This window comes from Piliocolobus tephrosceles, chromosome 8 (assembly GCF_002776525.5).
Source record: "Piliocolobus tephrosceles isolate RC106 chromosome 8, ASM277652v3, whole genome shotgun sequence".
NCBI lineage: Eukaryota > Metazoa > Chordata > Mammalia > Primates > Cercopithecidae > Piliocolobus > Piliocolobus tephrosceles.
In genome coordinates, this window is record NC_045441.1 from 9,547,646 (window position 1) to 9,564,673 (window position 17,028).

A 17,028-nucleotide genomic window follows, 5' to 3' on the forward strand; every position below is an offset into this window, starting at 1 on the left:
ACCTCTCTCTCCTCCGCCCTCCCTTCTGCACACCTGACTCTCCATTCGCTTTGCTGAATTGACAATCCCCCACCCACCTCACACCTCTTCCCACAGATGCCCTAACCCCCTTCAAGGCTGAGGTCACTGTCATCTCCTCCCTCAAATCTTCCTTGATTTCTCCCAGCTAGCAGTGAGCTCTCCCTCTTCCAAACTCTTACAGCTCAGATCTGCACATTCCAGTCTTTTTTTGTTTTTGAGACAGGGTCTCACTCCGTCGCCCAGGCTGCAGGGCAGTGGCGTGATCATGGCTCACTGCAGCCTCAATCTCCTGGGCTCAGGTGATCCTCCTGCCTTAGCCTCCTGCATATTTGGGACTACAGGCGTGAGCCACCACACCTGGCTAATTTTTTTGTTTGTTTGTTTTTTAGAAATGCGGTCTTGCTATGTTGTCCAGGCTGGTCTCGAACTCCTGGGCTCAAAGGATTTTCCTGCCTTGAGCTCCCAATGTGCTGGGATTACAGGTGTGAGCTGCGTTGCCTGGCCCTTTCTTGTCTTTTTTTTTGAGACAGAGTCTTGCTCTGTCGCCCAGGCTGGAGTGCAGTGGCACAATATCGGCTCACTGCAACCTCCACCTCCTGGGTTCACGCCATTCTCCTGCTTCAGTCTCCCGAGTAGCTGGGACTATAGATGCTCGCCACTAAGCCCGGCTAATTGTTTGTATTCTTTAGTAGAAACGGGGTTTCACTGTGTTAGCTGGGATGGTCTCGATCTGCTGACCTCGTGATCCACCCGCCTCGGCCTCCCAAAGTGCTGGAATTACAGGCGTGAGCCACCACGCCCGGCCACTTTCCTGTCTTTTATGAAACCTAAGTAGGATAGGCTGGTAGTTTCACCACACCCATTTGACAGATGAGGACATTGAGGGCTCAAGGATGAGGCCACTTTCTGTTTTTTTTGTTTTTTTTTTCTGAGACGGAGTCTGGCTCTGTCTCCCAGGCTGGAGTGCAGCGGGGGGATCTCAGCTCACTGCAAGCTCCGCCTCCCGGGTTCACGCCATTCTCCTGCCTCAGCCTCCCGAGTACTCGGGACCACAGGCGCCCGCCACGTCACCCGGGTAATTTTTTGTATTTTTAGTAGAGACGGGGTTTCACCAGGTTAGCCAGGATGGTCTCGATCTCCTGACCTCGTGATCCGCCCGTCTCGGCCTCCCAAAGTGCTGGGATTACAGGCTTGAGCCACCGCACAGGCCAGGACGAGGCCACTTTCTAAGGTATGAGAGGCCAGTTAGTCTTGGTCTCCTGTTCTGGGAATCTCACCCATCTGGCTCAGGGCTTCCAGAAGCCATAAAACCTTAGCTGAAAATCCCAGCCCCCATCACTCTTGGTGTTAGCTGTATTTCAGCGTTCTTAAGAACTCGGCCATGCAGCCTAGCTAACCTACACCGCAGGTCAAATAAACAGATGTCAAGGTGCATGTGTGGCCTGCACAATGGACTGTGTGCTCTGAGCACTAAAAGTTAAGTGTCTGGGGTGGGGGCTGGGTGCGGAGGCTCACGCCTGTAATCCCAGCACTTTGAGAGGCTGAGGAGGGTTGATCACCTGAGATCAGGAGTTCAAGACCAGCATGGGCAACATGGCAAAACCCCATCTCTACTACAAACACAAAACATAGCCGGGTGTAAAGGTGCGCCTGTAGTCCCAGCTACTCCAGAGGCTGAGGCAGGAGAATTGCTTGAACCCAGGAGGCGGAGGTTGTAGTGAGTGGAGATGGCACCACTGCACTGCCTGGGCAACAGAGGGAGGCTACACCTCAAGAAAAAAAAAAAAAAAAACTTAAGTGTCTGGGTTTGCAGAGTTCTAGACAGTGAGGAGTGAGGTAGGGAGGAAGAACCCCACATTTCTTGCCCTATTTGCCCCCATCAAATTTCTCAACATTGTCAACATTGTTTCTAGAACATGTCCTGGGATTGTGGGAAGGGAGACCACCCATTTGCCCCTCTCTGAAGCTTCTGGGCTTCCAGACCCAGGTACTTTGCGGGAACCCAGCAACCCAGGCATCTCTAAGTCTCCGCCCAAGACCGGGATGCCCCCCAGGGGAGGTGTCCGGGAGCCCAGCCTTTCCCAGATAGCACGCTCCGCCCGTCCCGAGGGTGCGCACCCGGCTGCACTCCCCTCCCGGGACCCAGGGCCCGGGAGCAGCCCCCATGACCCGCACGCGCGTCTGCAGCAGCCCCGCTCACGCCCCAGCGAGCCTCAACCCAGGCGTCCTGCCCCCTGCTCTGACCCCGGGTGGCCCCTACCCTTGGCGACCCCTCACGCACACAGCCTCTCCCCCACCCCCACCCGCGCACGCACACATGCAGATAACAGCCCCGACCCCCGGCCGGAGCCGCAGAGTCCCTGGGCCACCCCGGTGGCTAGCTGCGTGCGCCGTACCGCGCTGTCCTCCCGGAGCCGGACCGGGGCCACCACGCCCGCTCTGCTCCGATCCCGCGCCCCCTGGACAGCCGCCCTCTCCTCCAGGCCCGTGGGGCTGGCCCTGCCCCGCTGAGCTTCCCGGGATGAGGACTCCCGGTGTGGTCACCGGGCGCGCCCCAGGTCGCTGAGGGACCCCGGCCAGGCGCGGAGATGGGGGTGCACGGTGAGTACTTGCGGGCTGGGCGCTCCCGCCCACCCGGGTCCCTGTTGGAGCGGGGATTTAGCACCCGAGCTATTGGCCGGGAGGTGGCCGGGTTCAAGGACCGGCGACTTGTCAAGGACCCCGGAAGGGGGAGGGGGTGGGGCAGCCTCCACGTGCCAGCGGGGACTTGGGGGAGTCCTTGGGGATGGCAAAAACCTGACCTGTGACGGGAACACAGTTTGGGGGTGGAGGGGAAGAAGGTTTGGGGGTTCCGCTGTGCCAGTGGAGAGCAAGCTGATAAGCTGATAACCTGGGCGCTGGAGCCACCACGTATCTGCCGTATCTGCCCGAGGGAAAGCCTCTGTCACGCCAGGATTGAAGTTTGGCCGGAGAAGTGGATGCTGGTAGCTGGGGGTGGGGTGTGCACACGGCAGCAGGATTGAATGAAGGCCAGGGAGGCAGCACCTGAGTGCTTGCACGGCTGGGGACAGTAAGGACGAGCTGGGGCAGAGGCGTGGGGATGAAGGAAGCTGTCCTCCCACAGCCACCCTTCTCCTTCCTCCCCGCCTGACTCTCAGCCTGACTCTCAGCCTGACTCTGTCTTCTAGAATGTCCTGCCTGGCTGTGGCTTCTCCTGTCCCTGCTGTCACTCCCTCTGGGCCTCCCAGTCCCGGGCGCCCAACCACGCCTCATCTGTGACAGCCGAGTCCTGGAGAGGTACCTCTTGGAGGCCAAGGAGGCCGAGAATGTCACGGTGAGACCCCTTCCCCAGTACTTTCCACAGAACTGACACTCAGGGCTTCAGGGAACACCTCCCAGATCCAGGAACCTGGCACTTGGTTTGGAGTGGAGGTGGGAAGCTAGATATTGCCCCCTACATAAGAATAAGTCTGGTGTCCCCAAACCATACCTGGAAACTAGGCAAGGAGCAAAGCCAGTGGGTCCTATGGCCTGTGGGCCAGGGTTAGAGCCCTCAGGGACCCTTAAGTCCCCGGGCCGTGTGCATTTCAGATGGGCTATTCGGAAAGCTGCAGCTTGAATGAGAATATCACCGTCCCAGACACCAAAGTTAACTTCTATGCCTGGAAGAGGATGGAGGTGAGTTCCTTTTTTTTCCCTTTCTTTTGGACAATCTCATTTTGCGAACCTGATAAGATGGAAGGGAGAATGATCGAGGGAAAGGTAAAATGGAGCAGCAGAGATGAGGCTGCATGGGCGCAGAGGCTCACATCTGTAATCCCAGGGTTTTGAGAGGCCGAGATGGGAGAATTGCTTGAGCCCTGGAGTTTCAGACCGACCTGGGCAGCATAGTGAGATCCCCCATGTCTACAAACCTTTAAAAAAATTAGTCAGGCGAGGTGGTGCATGGTGGTAATCCCAGATACTCGGGAGGCTGAAGCGGGAGGATCACTTGAGCCCAGGAATTTGAGGCTGCAGGGAGCTGTGATCACACCACTTCACTACAGCCTCAGTGACGGAGTGAGGCCCTGTCTCAAAAAAGAAAAGAAAAAAGAAAAGTAATGAGGGCTGTATGGAATATGTTCATTCATTCATTCAACAAGTCTTACTGCATACTTTCTGTTTGCTCAGCTTGGTGCTTGGGGCTGCTGAGGGGCAGGAGGGAGAGGGTGGCGTGGGTCAGCTGACTCCCAGAGTCCACTCCCTGTAGGTCGGGCAGCAGGCCCTAGAAGTCTGGCAGGGCTTGGCCCTGCTCTCAGAAGCTGTCCTGCAGGGCCAGGCCGTGTTGGCCAACTCTTCCCAGCCTTGCAAGCACCTGCAGCTGCACGTGGATAAAGCCATCAGCGGCCTTCGCAGCATCACCACTCTGCTTCGGGCGCTGGGAGCCCAGGTGAGTAGGAGCAGACGCTTCTGCTTGCCCTTTCTGTAAGAAGGGGAGAAGGGTCTTGCTAAGGAGTAGAGGAACTGTCCGTATTCCTTCCCGTTCTGTGGCACTGCAGTGACCTCCTGTTTTCTCCTTGGCAGCAGGAAGCCATCTCCCTTCCAGATGCAGCCTCGGCTGCTCCACTCCGAACAATCACTGCTGACACTTTCTGCAAACTCTTCCGAGTCTACTCCAATTTCCTCCGGGGAAAGCTGAAGCTGTACACGGGGGAGGCCTGCAGGAGAGGGGACAGATGACCAGGTGCGTCCAGCTGGGCACATCCACCACCTCCCTCACCAACATTGCCTGTGCCACACCCTCCCTCACCACTCCTGAACCCCATCGAGGGGCTCTCAGCTAAGCGCCAGCCTGTCCCATGGACACTCCAGTGCCAGCAATGACATCTCAGGGGCCAGAGGAACTGTCCAGAGCACAACTCTGAGATCTAAGGATGTCACAGGGCCAACTTGAGGGCCCAGAGCGGGAAGCATTCGGAGAGCAGCTTTAAACTCAGGAGCAGAGCCATGCTGGGAAAACGCCTGAGCTCACTCGGCACCCTGCAAAATTTGATGCCAGGACACGCTTTGGAGGCAATTTACCTGTTTTTGCACCTACCTTCAGGGACAGGATGACCTGGAGAACTTAGGTGGCAAGCTGTGACTTCTCTAGGTCTCACGGGCACTCCCTTGGTGGCAAGAGCCCCCTTGACACTGAGAGAATGTTTTGCAATCTGCAGCAGGAAAAATTACGGGCAGGTTTTGGAGGTTGGAGGGTACTTGACAGGTGTGTGGGGGAGCAGGGCGGTAAGGGTGGAGCTGGGATGCGAGTGGGAACCGTGAAGACAGGATGGGGGCTGGCCTCTGGTTCTTGTGGGGTCCAAGCTTTGTGTATTCTTCAATGTCACTGGCAAGAACTGAAACCACAGATATGACTCTTGGCTTTTCTGTTTTCCGGGAACCTCCAAATCCCCTGGCTCTGTCCCACTCCTGGCAGCAGTGCAGCAGGTCCAGGTCCGGGAAACGAGGGGTGGAGGGGGCTGGGCCCTACGTGCTGTCTCACACAGCCTGTCTGACCTCTTGACCCTACTGGGCCTGAGGCCACAAGCTCTGCCTACGCTGGTCAATAAGGTGGCTCCATTCAAGGCCTCACCACAGTAAGGCAGCTGCCAACCCTGCCCGGGGCAAGCCTGCGGTGCGCTGAGATTGTCATCAAGGAGAGGGAGCCCAGAGGACAGGTCCCTTTGGGGGTTTTGGGGGCTGGTAACAGCTGCCAACCCTGGTCACTGGCCCTTGTTAATTTCTGCCTCTTCTTTGGTCTCTTCGGCTGATGCCACACTCCCAGCATCAGCCTTCTGCCTCAATGCACACCCCTGCTAAGTCCAGCTGCCTCCTTTACTCACTTGGAGACTGTCACCATGAATGCTGTCCTCTGAAATTCACAAAAGGGGCGGTACATACAGGTGCGGTTGGAGTCACCTCTATAGACAGCATCTGTTCAGGGACAAGGGTCACTCTAGGTGGTTCATTTATATATTTGTGATTTTGTTTGTTTGTTTTTAGAGACAGTGTCTTGCTCTGTTACCCAGGCTGGAGTGCAGTGGTGCAATCATGGGTCACTGCAGCCTCAAACTCCTGGGCTCAAGCGATCCTCTGGTCCCAGCCTCCTGAGTAGATGTGACTAAAGGCATGCATCGCCATGCCCTGCTAATTTTTTAGTTATTTTAATTTTTTTTAGAGATGGAGTCTTGCTATGTTGCCCAGGCTGGTCTCAAACTCTGGGCTCAAGTGATCCTCCCTCCTCAGCCTCCCAAAGTGCTGGGATTACAGGTGTGAGCCATTGCGCCTGGTTTATTCCTTCTACCTAATCTCTACCTGCTCCCTCACTCCCCTGGGGTGGGGGACATGGAACGAATGAACTCTACTTCCACTCTTGATTTCTACTTCTCATTTTTCCCTTTACTCTGACCACAACTTCAGATTCCTTCTCAGAAATAATGCTTCAGTGGGAAAGGACCACCTGGGAGGGACCTGCGCAGACAGCAAAAACTGTCGTAAAACTGTATGGGAGGCCAAGTACGATGGCTCATACCTGTAATCCCAGCACTTTGGGAGGCTGAGGCGGGTGGATCACCTGAGGTCAGGTGTTCGAGACCAGCCTGGCCAACGTGGTGAAACCCCATGTCTACTAAAAATACAAAAAATTAGCCGGGTGTGGTGGTGGGGTCCTGTAATCTCAGCTACTCTGGAGGCTGAGGCAAGAGAATCACTGAACCTGGGAGGCGGAGGTGGCATGAGCCGAGGTTGTGCCACAGAACTCCAGCCTGGGCGACAAGAGCGAAACTCTGTCTCTAAAACAAAACAAAGCAAAAACAAACAAACAAACAAAAACAACTGTATGGGGACCCCGATCCTGGTTGTTATCCCATGTGAGGGCCCGCCTTTCTGCTTGTATCATCATCTGTAGAGAAGTCAGCCTGTGTTCCCCTGCACATATGCAAATGGGAGAGAATGTTTTGCAATCTGCTGCAGGAAAAATTATGGACAGGTTTTGGAGGTTGGAGGGTACTTGACAGGTGTGTGGGGAGCAGAGCGGTAGGGGTGGAGCTGGAATGTGAGGAGTCTCCGAAAGTGAGGCCCCAAGAGAATTTTCCCTCTGTTCTAACCTGCTCCTGGGCTACAGTGCCCTCTTCAGGTCTTACTTGGAACTGCTAGAGAATCCTTAGGGCTGTGACCTTGTACATTTCTCTCTTTTTCTTTCCCCTCCCCTCCCCTCCCCCCCCCCCCCCCCCCCCCCCCCCCCCTTTTTTTTTTTTTTTTTTGCGATGGAGTCTCACTCTGTCACCCAGGCTGGAGTGGAGTGGCGTGATCTCGGCTCACTGCAACCTCCGCCTCCCGGGTTCAGGCGATTTTCCTGCCTCAGCCTCCTAAGTAACTGGCACCTGCCAACACACCTGGCTAATTTTTTGTATTTTCAGTAGAGGTAGAATTTCACCATATTGACCAGGCTGGTCTCAAACTCCTGAGCTCAGAGGATCCGCCCACCTAGGCCTCCCAAAGTGCTGGGTTTACAGGCGTGAGCCACTGCGCCCGGCCGTGACCTTGTACATTTCAATACACATTTGTATTGTGGTTTCCACAGATGGCATTTGATTCTTGCACTACGAGTGCTGTGAGTCAGTAAAGGAGAAATCTCCCTCTTAGGCTGCTGACATTGGAACTAAGAGGCTTGTTCTTAAGCCGAAGGAATCTGGCTAATAAGAGATCGAGCTAGAACCTGAGCACAGGATTTAGGACTCCTAACCCCAAAGGCTGTCCACCTCTTAGCCTGATTTGTAGTCTAAGGCTTAGACATCTCATCAACGAGTAACCTGCTTTTTCCTCCCTCCTCCCCCTCTGCAGGATACAGGGTCACTGATCTTATTCCACAACTCTCTTCAGACTTCTTTTTTTTTTTTTTTTTTTTAAGGTAACAAATTCTTTAATCCACTTAACAAAAATATAAGAACACAAATCCACGTTTATTTATTGATTTTTCATTAGTTTAAATCCTTGAGGGGTACAGCATCACTCGGATTCTGTGTCCAATGGCCTTAGCAGGAAGATTGCTTCGGAATTTGGCACGAACCATGCCACTGTTTCCATGGGCCCGAGTTACCTTTCCCCAGATGACTCTGGTTTTATTTGGTTTGCCGCCTGGAGTCACTGTGTTGTTCTTTGCTTTGTATACATAAGCGCATCTCTTGCCCAAATAGAATTCTGTTTCATCTCGGGCATAAACACCTTCAATTTTAAGAAGAGCTGTGTGCTCCCTTTGGTTCCGGAGACCCCGCTTATAGCCGGCAAAAATGGCCTTGGACCACAGCCTTCCAGACATAGTTCTTTTAGAAGTCCCGTTCCCAGCAGGCCTCCACAGGAACCAAGATGGCGGGAAGCTCAGACTTCTTACTGCTTTCAGTTTCTAAAATACAATAATAAAAAAAAATAGTAATTTTCAACCAGATGTTGCGGCTCATACCTGTAATCCCAGCACTTTGGGAGACCAAGGTGGGAGGATCCCTTGAGCTCAGGAGTTTGAGACCATCCTGGGCAACATAGTGAGACCCCCATCTCTACAAAAAAAAATTTAAAAATTAGCGGGATGTGGTGGCATGCACCTGTAGTGCCAGCTACTTGGGAGGCTCAGGGCAAACAGCACTTTGGGAGGCCGAGGTGGGCGGATCCTCTGGGAGCTCAGGAGTTTGAGACCAGCCTGGTCAACATGGTGAAACTCCATCTCTACTAAAATACAAAACATTAGCCAGGTGTGTTGGCAGGCACCTGTAGTCCCAGCTACTCAGGAGGCTGAGGCAGGAAAATTGCCTGAACCCGGGAGGCGGAAGTTGCAGTGAGCCGAGATCGTGCCACTGCACTCCAGCCTGGGAGAATCACTCAAGCCTGGGAGGTTGAGGCTGCAGTGAGCTGTGATCACACCACTGCCTTCCAGCCTGGGTGATACAGATCCCATCCCCACCCCCACAAAAATGGTAGTTATCAAACCTGAACTGTCTGACCCCTCCTGGGATGGATGTGAGAGGCGAATACTTTAGAAACATTTAAAACATTTATTCCAAGTTTGTAAAATGGCTACTGTGAAGCAAGCCTTTGCACTAAGTGCTAGGATACAACACTCATAGCCCAGTGTCCAGTGGGCAGCCTCCTGGGGGCAGAAAGACACACATTAATTCATTTTATTTTATTTTATTTATTTTTTGAGATAGGGTCTTGCTGTATCACCCAGGCTGGAGGGCAGTGGTGCAATCTCGGCTCACTTCAACCTCCACCTCCTGGGTTCAAGCAATTCTTGTGCCTCAACCTCCCAAGTAGCTGGGATTACAGGCACATGCCACCACACCCGGCTAATTTGTGTGTGTGTGTGTTTTTTTTTTTTTTTTTTTTTTTTGTGGTAGAGATGGGGTTTCTCCATGCTGGCCAGGCTGGTCTCGAACTCCTGATCTCAAGTGATCCACCCACCTCAGCCTCCCAAAATGCTGGGATTACAGGCGTGAGTCACTGCACCTCGCCTTGATGCACATTAATTCAAACACAGTCATTTTGGTATGAGACTCAGTGCTAAGCTGTGCAATGCCAAGAGGCCGGGGAAGCAAAGAACCACAGGAGCTAAAAGAACTAAGTGAGGCCCAGAGTCCGTGCTGAGAGGCAGATTCCCAAGGAAGGTGTTGCCAGATTTCAGAGGTTCTTCGAGTGCAGGCCAGGAAAGGAACTTTCCTCTGAACTATGATTGTGGTTATAATTAACAACACATTCAATCTGTGGCATCTGCATGCTACGATTCTCACCCCAACTCCATGAAGCAGGAGTACAATGAGGATCATCCGCATTTGTCAGATGGAGAGCTAAGTTCTGCTGGAAAGTGACAGAGCCAGCTCTTTTGACTTTCCGGTGGGGACAGGAGCCAGCAAAGCCTAGTTCTGAGTCAAGAGGTTACATAATTGTTTAAAGATGATGCCTTCTGTTTGTAGAGAGCTTGGCTATTTACATGAAAAGCATGTGATTTCCTGGCCTGCTTTTCATTTGCTCTCCTAACGCCAAGAGGAAGGCCGGGATGTTGGAGGGTCTTCATTTTGCAGAGGAGGAAACTGAGGCCCAGAGAGATTATGGGCCTTGCCCAGGGCATAAAACACGGAGATGGGGCTGGACGAAGTGGCTCATACTGGTAATCCCAGCACTTTGGGAGACTGAGGTGGGAGGATGGCTTGAGCACAAGAGTTCCAGACTGGCCCCAGAAACATAGGGAGACCCTGTCTCTAAAAAAAATTTTAAAGTAGTGGGGCATGATGGTGTGCACCTGTAGGCCCAGCGGAAGCAGGAGGGATCACTTGAACCCAGGGATTTGAGACTGCATTGAACTATGATTGCAGCGCTGCACTCCAGCCTGGGTGATAGAGCAAGATCCTGTCTCAAAAGAGAGAGAGAAAAAAAAAGGTCCGGGTGTGGTGGCTCGGGTCTGTAATTCTTGCACTTTGGGAGACCAAGGTGGGTAGATCACTTGAGGTCAGGAGTTTGAGACCTGCCTGACCAACATGGTGAAACCTCATCTCTACTAAAAATATAAACATTAGCCAGGTGTGGTGGTACACACCTGTAATCCCAGCTACTTGGGAGGCTGAGGCATGAGGATTGCTTGAACTTGGGAGGCAGAGGTTGTAGTGAGCCGAGATGGAGTCACTGCACTCCATCCTGGGCAACAAGAGCGAGACTCCATCTCAAAAAGAAAAAAAAAAAAAAGAGAGAGAGAAAGAGAGATAGTCAATTTTCTCTCGACCCAGGGTCACCAGGGAGAAGAAAGAGAAGAGATGGAGTGGATGAGACAGCTGTGGTCAGCAAGGCGTGTCCATCTTCCACGACCGACTCCTTCCCATTCAATCCCCTGCTGTGGGCTCCTGCTTCTGCTTCTTCCCTGCGTAGGCAGAAGGTACCTATCAACTTCCTTTCTTCCCACCTCCCCGCTCTGAGTACTGCCCTAGAAGCCAACTCAGCTGCCTCCTGCAGCCCCAGCTCTCCATCTTAACTGCAGCCTCTCGCTCCTGGGTACTCATTGCCTCAAATCCTACCTCTGGGCCCAAGCAGCAGGCTGAACAAAGACCTGTCCCCGGCTGGGCATAGTGGCTCACGTCTGTAATCCCAGCACTTTGGGAGGCCGAGGCGAGCGGATCACGAGGTCAGGAGATCGAGACCATCCTGGCTAAGATGGTGAAACCCCGTCTTTACTAAAAATACAAAAAATTAGCCGGGGGTGGCGGTGTGTGACTGTAGTCCCAGCTACTCTGGAGGCTGAGGCAGGAAAACGGCGTGAACCCAGGAGGTGGAGGTTGCAGTGAGCCGAGATTGCGCCACTGCACTCCAGCCTGGGCAACAGAGAGAGACTGTCTCAAAAAACAAACAAACAAACAACAACAACAACAAAAACCTGTCCCCAGTTCACAGGTCACCTAGGATTCATCTTTTTTTTTTTTTTTTGAGATGGGTTTCGCTCTTGTTGCCCAGGCTGGGGTGCAATGGAGCAATCTCAGCTCACAGCAACCTCCACTTCCCAGGTTCAAGCGATTCTCCTGCCTCAGCCTCCTGAGTAGCTGGGATTACAGGCATACGCTATCACACCCAGCTAATTTTGTATTTTTAGTAGAGACGGGGTTTCTCCATGTTGGTCAGGCTAGTCTCAAACTCCTGACCTTAGGTGATCTGCCTGCCTCAGCCTCCCACAGTGCGTGAGCCACTGTGCCTGGCCAGTCACCTAGGATTCTACTGGAATTACTGAACCCTAGTTCAGTAGGTGATCTCACCACGGTAGGGCTTGTTCCTGGAGTTGTATTAGCTAAATAGGGTCTTTTAGACACTGGAATCTAAGCTGAATGCTAATTATATTATTTCAAGCTGGTCAAAGTTAATTCTACTAAAATTCCATCATAAAACTGTGGCATTGTGAAAGACTGTTGGCAACAGATAAATAGATGATAGTATAGTTTCTCAACTTATGGGAGTCATGCCCAAATGTCTCTAAACTCCCTTATTTATTTAAGAAAACTGATTATTAAAAATGGCCAGTGGCTCATGCCTGTAATCCCAACACTTTGGGAGGCTAAGGTGGGCGGATCACCTGAGGTCGGGAGTTCTAGACCAGCCTGAGCAACATGGTGAAATCCTGTCTTTACTAAAAATACAAAAATTGTCTGGGCGTGGTGGTGCACGCCTGTAATCCCAGCTACTTGGAAGGCTGAGGCAGGAGAATCTCTTGAACCCAGGAGGCGGAGGTTGCAGTGAGTCGAGATCGTACCATTGTACTCCAGGCTGGGCGACAAGGGCAAAACAAGAGAAAAAAAAATTATGTGACCAGGCGCGGTGGTGTACACTTGTAAAATCAGCGCTGTGGGAGGCCAAGGTGGGAGCATCACTTGAGGCTGGTAGTTCGAGACCACCCTGGTCAACATAGCAAGACCCCGTCTCTATAAAAAATGTTTTAAAAAATTAGCTGGGCTACTAAAAAGTAGGCTGTAGTTCCAACTACTTGGGAGGCTGAGGTTGTAGTGAGCTATGATTGAGCCACTGCACTCCAACCTGGGTGATAGAGCAAGACACTGGATCAGAAAAATAAAAAGTGACTGCCACACATAGATTTATTTCTTTTATTATTATTATTATTACTATTTTTTTTTATTTTTGAGACGCAGTCTGGCTCTGTCGCCCAGGCTGGAGTGCAGTGGCCGGATCTCAGCTCACTGCAAACTCCGCCTGCCGGGTTTATGCCATTCTCCTGCCTCAGCCTCCGGAGTAGCTGGGACTACAGGCGCCCGCCACCTCACCCGGCTAGTTTTTTTGTATTTTTTAGTAGAGACGGGTGTCACCGTCTTAGCCAGGATGGTCTCGATCTCCTGACCTCGTGATCCGCCCGTCTCGGCCTCTCAAAGTGCTGGGATTACAGGCTTGAGCCACCGCGTCCGGCCCCTTTTATTATTATTATTATTTTTTGAGACAGAGTCTCACTCTGTCACCCAGGCTGGAGTGCAATGGCGCGATCTTGGCTCACCGCAACCTCCACCTCCTGTGTTCAAGCGATTCTCCTGCCTCAGCCTCCCAAGTAGCTGGGATTACAGGTGCGCACCACCATTCCCAGCTAATTTTTGTATTTTTAGTACATGCTGGGTTTCACCATGTTGGCCAGTTTGATCTCGAACTCCTGGCCTCAGGTTATCCACCCTCCTTGGCCTCCCAAAGTGTTGGGATTATAGGTGTGAACCACTGCACCCAGCCAACATCATAGATTTCTGTCTTTTAAAAAATTTTGGCTGTTCTGATTGAGCCTCCTCCACAGTCTTACAGAGGAAGGAGCTAAAACACAGAGAGGGTGAGAAAAGTTCCCAAAGACACACAGCAAATTTAGGACTGGGCTCCAGTTCTCTCCAGGGGTTTTCCACAGCCCAAGGTCTCTCACACCTGTTACTGCAAGCTGCCAGTCTTGTCAAGATTGCCAGTCTCTGGGGCCTTGCTGGTTCCTGACTCTCTAAAATACAGGGCCCAAGGGTCCTCCCCAATTTTCCTGTCATGCCTTGAGCTCCCCACCCCCACTTCCATACGGATTGGGAGCTGTGACCCCCAGCTCTGTGGTCCCAAAGGGAGGTCAGCTAAAGCAGCCACCAGGGGACTTATTGCCCAACAGGGAGTGGCTATGATCAATGTCTTCTGCTGCTCTTCTCTGGGTTAACCATTTCCTGGCCCTTGCTCCTCTGTTGATTCCTCTGCTAACCTGGTATGGAGGACGGGTGGACAAGGGCTTGGGATGGGCACCCTTGATATCCCCAGCTCTGACATAAACAGGCAGGGGGGCTCTCAGTCCTCAGATGTGGTCCTCAGATGTAATCCCTGCCTGGGTTCTGTTGGCATTCCATGGCGAGGCTCTTCAGCCTCATTTGGGCAGAAGGGGTCCTGGGGACTGCAAAGGGGCTTTCTTTTTCTTTTATTTATTTCTTTTTAGAAACATGGTCTCCTAGTGTTGTCCAGGCTGGAGTGCGGTGGTGCAATCACAGCTCACTGCAGCCTTGAACTCCTGGGCTCAGGCAACCCTCCTGCCTCAGCCTCCTGAGTAGCTGGAACCACAGGTGCGCACCACCACGCTTAGATAATTTTTGTGCTTTTTGTGTAGAGGGTGGGTTCTCACTATGTTGCTCAAGCTGGTCTCGAATTTCTGGGCTCAAGCAATCCTCCTACCTTGGCCTCCCAGAGTTCTGGGATTACAGGCACAAGCCACTGCGCCTGGCCATTTCTTTCTTTCTTTCGTTATTTTTTGAGACACATTTTTGCTCTTATTGCCCAGGCTGGAGTGCAATGGCATGATCTTGGCTCACTGCAACCTCCGCCTCCCAGGTTCAAGCAATTCTCCTGCCTCAGCCTCCTGAGTAGCTGGGAGTACAGGCATGCGCCCCCATGCCCAGATAATTTTTTTGTATTTAGTCGAGACTGGGTTTCACCATGTTGGTCAGGCTGGTCTCGAACTCCTGACCTCGAGTGATCCGCCCACCTGACCTCAAGTGATCCGCCCACCTCGGCTTCCCAAAGTGCTGGGATTACAGGCATGAGCCACTGTGCCCAGCCTCTGGCCATTTCTTAATATGATCCAACCACATACCTACTGATAAATATTTATCATGATAATTTTTCCTATTGTAAACAATGTTGCAATTAACATCTTTAGGTATGGGCAAATTTGTGCAAAGTGCATGTACTTCTGCAGCAAGATTCCTAGAAAGGAAATGTTAGGTCAAAGATATGCACATTTGAAAGTTCAATAGTCATTGTCAAATGCCTTCTAAGAAGTTTTCTGGCCAGGCACAATGGCTCATTAATCCCAACACTTTGGGATGCCAAGGTGGGTGGATCACCTGACATCAGAAGTTCGAGACCAGCCTGACCAACATGATGAAATCCCATCTCTACTAAAAATGCAAAATTAGCCGGGTGTGGTGGCACATGCCTGTAATCCCTACTACTTGGGAGGCTGAGGCAAGAGAATTGCTTGAACTCAGGAGGCAGAGGTTGCAGTGAGCTGAGATTGCACCATTGCGCTTTAGCCTGGGTGACAGAGCAAGACTCCTCCCCAAACACAAACAAGCAAAGAAACAAACAAACCAAAAAACAAATGCCTTCTGAGAAGTTTTCCCCTCTGGACACAATGGCTCATGTTTGTAATCTCAGCACTTTGGGAGGCTGAGGCAGGAAGATCACTGGAGCCCAGGAATTTGAGACCAGCCTGGGCAACATAGTGAGACCCTATCTCTATTAAAAAAACAAAAACAAAAACAAACCCAAAACTTAGCTAGGCATGGTGGCTCGTGCCTGTAATCCCAACTACCCTGGGAGGCCGAGGTGGGAGAACTGCTTGAGCCTGGGAGGTTGAGGCTGCAGTAAGCTGTGATGGCACCACTTCTGCACTCCAGCCTGGGCAACAGAGTGAGACCCTGTCTCAAAAAAAAAAAAAGGTTTTCACCAACATTCTTTTTTTGTTTTGTTTTGAGACAGGGTCTCGCTCTGTTGCTCTGGCTGGAGTGCAGTGGCTTGATCATAGCTCACTGCAGCCTCGAACACCTAAGTCCTCCCACCTCGACCTCGCAACTAGCTGGGACCTACAGGCACATACTGCCGTGCTTGGTTAATTTTTACATTTTTTGTGGAGACAGGGTCTCACTCTTTTCCCCAGGCTGGTCTCTAGCCTCAAGCGGTCCTACCGTCTCGGCCTCAAAAAAGCACTTGGGGCCGGGCGCGGTGGCTCAAGCCTGTAATCCCAGCACTTTGGGAGGCTGAGACGGGCGGATCACGAGGTCAGGAGATTGAGACCATTCTGGCTAACACAGTGAAACCCTGTCTCTATTTAAAAAAATACAAAAAACTAGCCAGGCGAGGTGGCAGGCGCCTGTAGTCCCAGCTACTTGGGAGACTGAGGCAGGAGAATGGCGTAAACCCGGGAGGCGGAGCTTGCAGTGAGCTGAGATCCGGCCACTGCACTCCAGCCTGGGCGACAGAGTGAAACTCCATCTCAAAAAAAAAAAAAAAAAAAACGCACTTGGGATTACCAGCATGAGCTACCGCACCTGGCCACCAACCTACAGTCTTATCATCACTGAGTTCGTATCTACCTGCATCATCTTGTCCAACACTCCATACTACCGATCTTTCAAATTTTTGTCGGCTGGGCACAGTAGCTCACGCCTATAATTCCAGCACTTTGGAAGGCCAAGGCAGGCAGATCACTTGAGCCCAGGAGTTTAAGACCAGCCTCGGCAACATGGCAAAACCCTGTTTCTGCAAAATATGCAAAAATTTGCCAGGCTTGGTGGCGTGTGCCGGTAGCCCCAACTACTCCAGAGGCTAAGATGGGAGGATCACCTGAGCCTGGGGGTTGAAGCTGCAGTAAGCCAAGTCATGCTGCTGCACTCCAGCCTGGGTAACAGAACGAGATCCTGTCTCAAAAAAAAAATTTTTTTTTTTTGGTCAATATAAGAGTCATAGTTTTGATTAGCATTTCCCTTATTACTAGTGAAACAGAACAGCTTTTCAGATGTTTGCTGGTTGTTTGTATCTCTTCCTCTGTGACTTATCTTTCTCAGTGATTTGCCAATAGGCATTTGCAGTCCTTTTTTATTTTTGACATGGAGTCTCACGATCTCGGCTCACTACAACCTCCACCTACCAAGTTCAAGCGATTCTCGTGCCTCAGCCTCTTGAGTAGCTGGGATTATGAGCATGTGCCACCACCCCTGGCTAATTTTTTGTATTTTTAGTAGAGATGGGGTTTTGCCATGTTGGCCAGGCTGGTCTTGAACTCCTGACCTCAAGTGATCCACCCGCCCTGGTGTCCCAAATGCTGGGATTACAGGTGTGAGCCACCATGTCTGGCCATTTGCAGTCCTTCCTTCACCTAACTCTCCAGTTGCCACCGTTGCCAGTTATAGAATTTTAGGTTTGCAATGGTTTTCTGTTGGAATTCTGCAGACAATGTTC

General features: G+C 51.8%; 2 protein-coding genes across 3 annotated transcripts; one reads left to right on the top strand and one right to left on the bottom strand.

Moving 5' to 3' along the window:
• The first annotated feature begins 2,503 nt into the window (after positions 1-2,503).
• On the top strand, positions 2,504-4,827 carry EPO (erythropoietin). Of its 2 annotated transcripts, none has more exons than XM_023197253.1 (5): positions 2,504-2,622; positions 3,210-3,355; positions 3,613-3,699; positions 4,271-4,450; positions 4,585-4,827. In XM_023197253.1, the coding sequence occupies exons 1-5, from the start codon at positions 2,610-2,612 to the stop codon at positions 4,738-4,740; spliced, it is 582 nt and encodes a 193-aa protein (XP_023053021.1). In that variant the 5' UTR covers positions 2,504-2,609; the 3' UTR covers positions 4,741-4,827. The 2 variants fall into 2 exon arrangements, with proteins under 2 accessions (XP_023053021.1, XP_023053022.1); XM_023197254.1 differs by having other exon boundaries at positions 4,588-4,827.
• Positions 4,828-7,979: 3,152 nt separating this feature from the next.
• On the bottom strand, positions 7,980-8,427 carry LOC111530174 (60S ribosomal protein L35a). Its single transcript, XM_023197255.3, has one exon. It carries the CDS (start codon positions 8,354-8,356, stop codon positions 8,024-8,026), a length of 333 nt encoding a protein of 110 aa, XP_023053023.1. The 5' UTR covers positions 8,357-8,427; the 3' UTR covers positions 7,980-8,023.
• Positions 8,428-17,028: the final 8,601 nt, after the last annotated feature.

Coding starts and splice junctions, on each gene's coding strand:
- EPO (XM_023197253.1), top strand. Junction 3,700..4,270: donor ATGCCTGGAAGAGGATGGAG/GTGAGTTCCTTT, acceptor CACTCCCTGTAG/GTCGGGCAGCAGGCCCTAGA. Junction 4,451..4,584: donor TTCGGGCGCTGGGAGCCCAG/GTGAGTAGGAGC, acceptor TCTCCTTGGCAG/CAGGAAGCCATCTCCCTTCC.
- LOC111530174 (XM_023197255.3), bottom strand. CDS start 8,356: ATGTCTGGAAGGCTGTGGTCCAAGGCCATTTTTGCCGGCTATAAGCGG.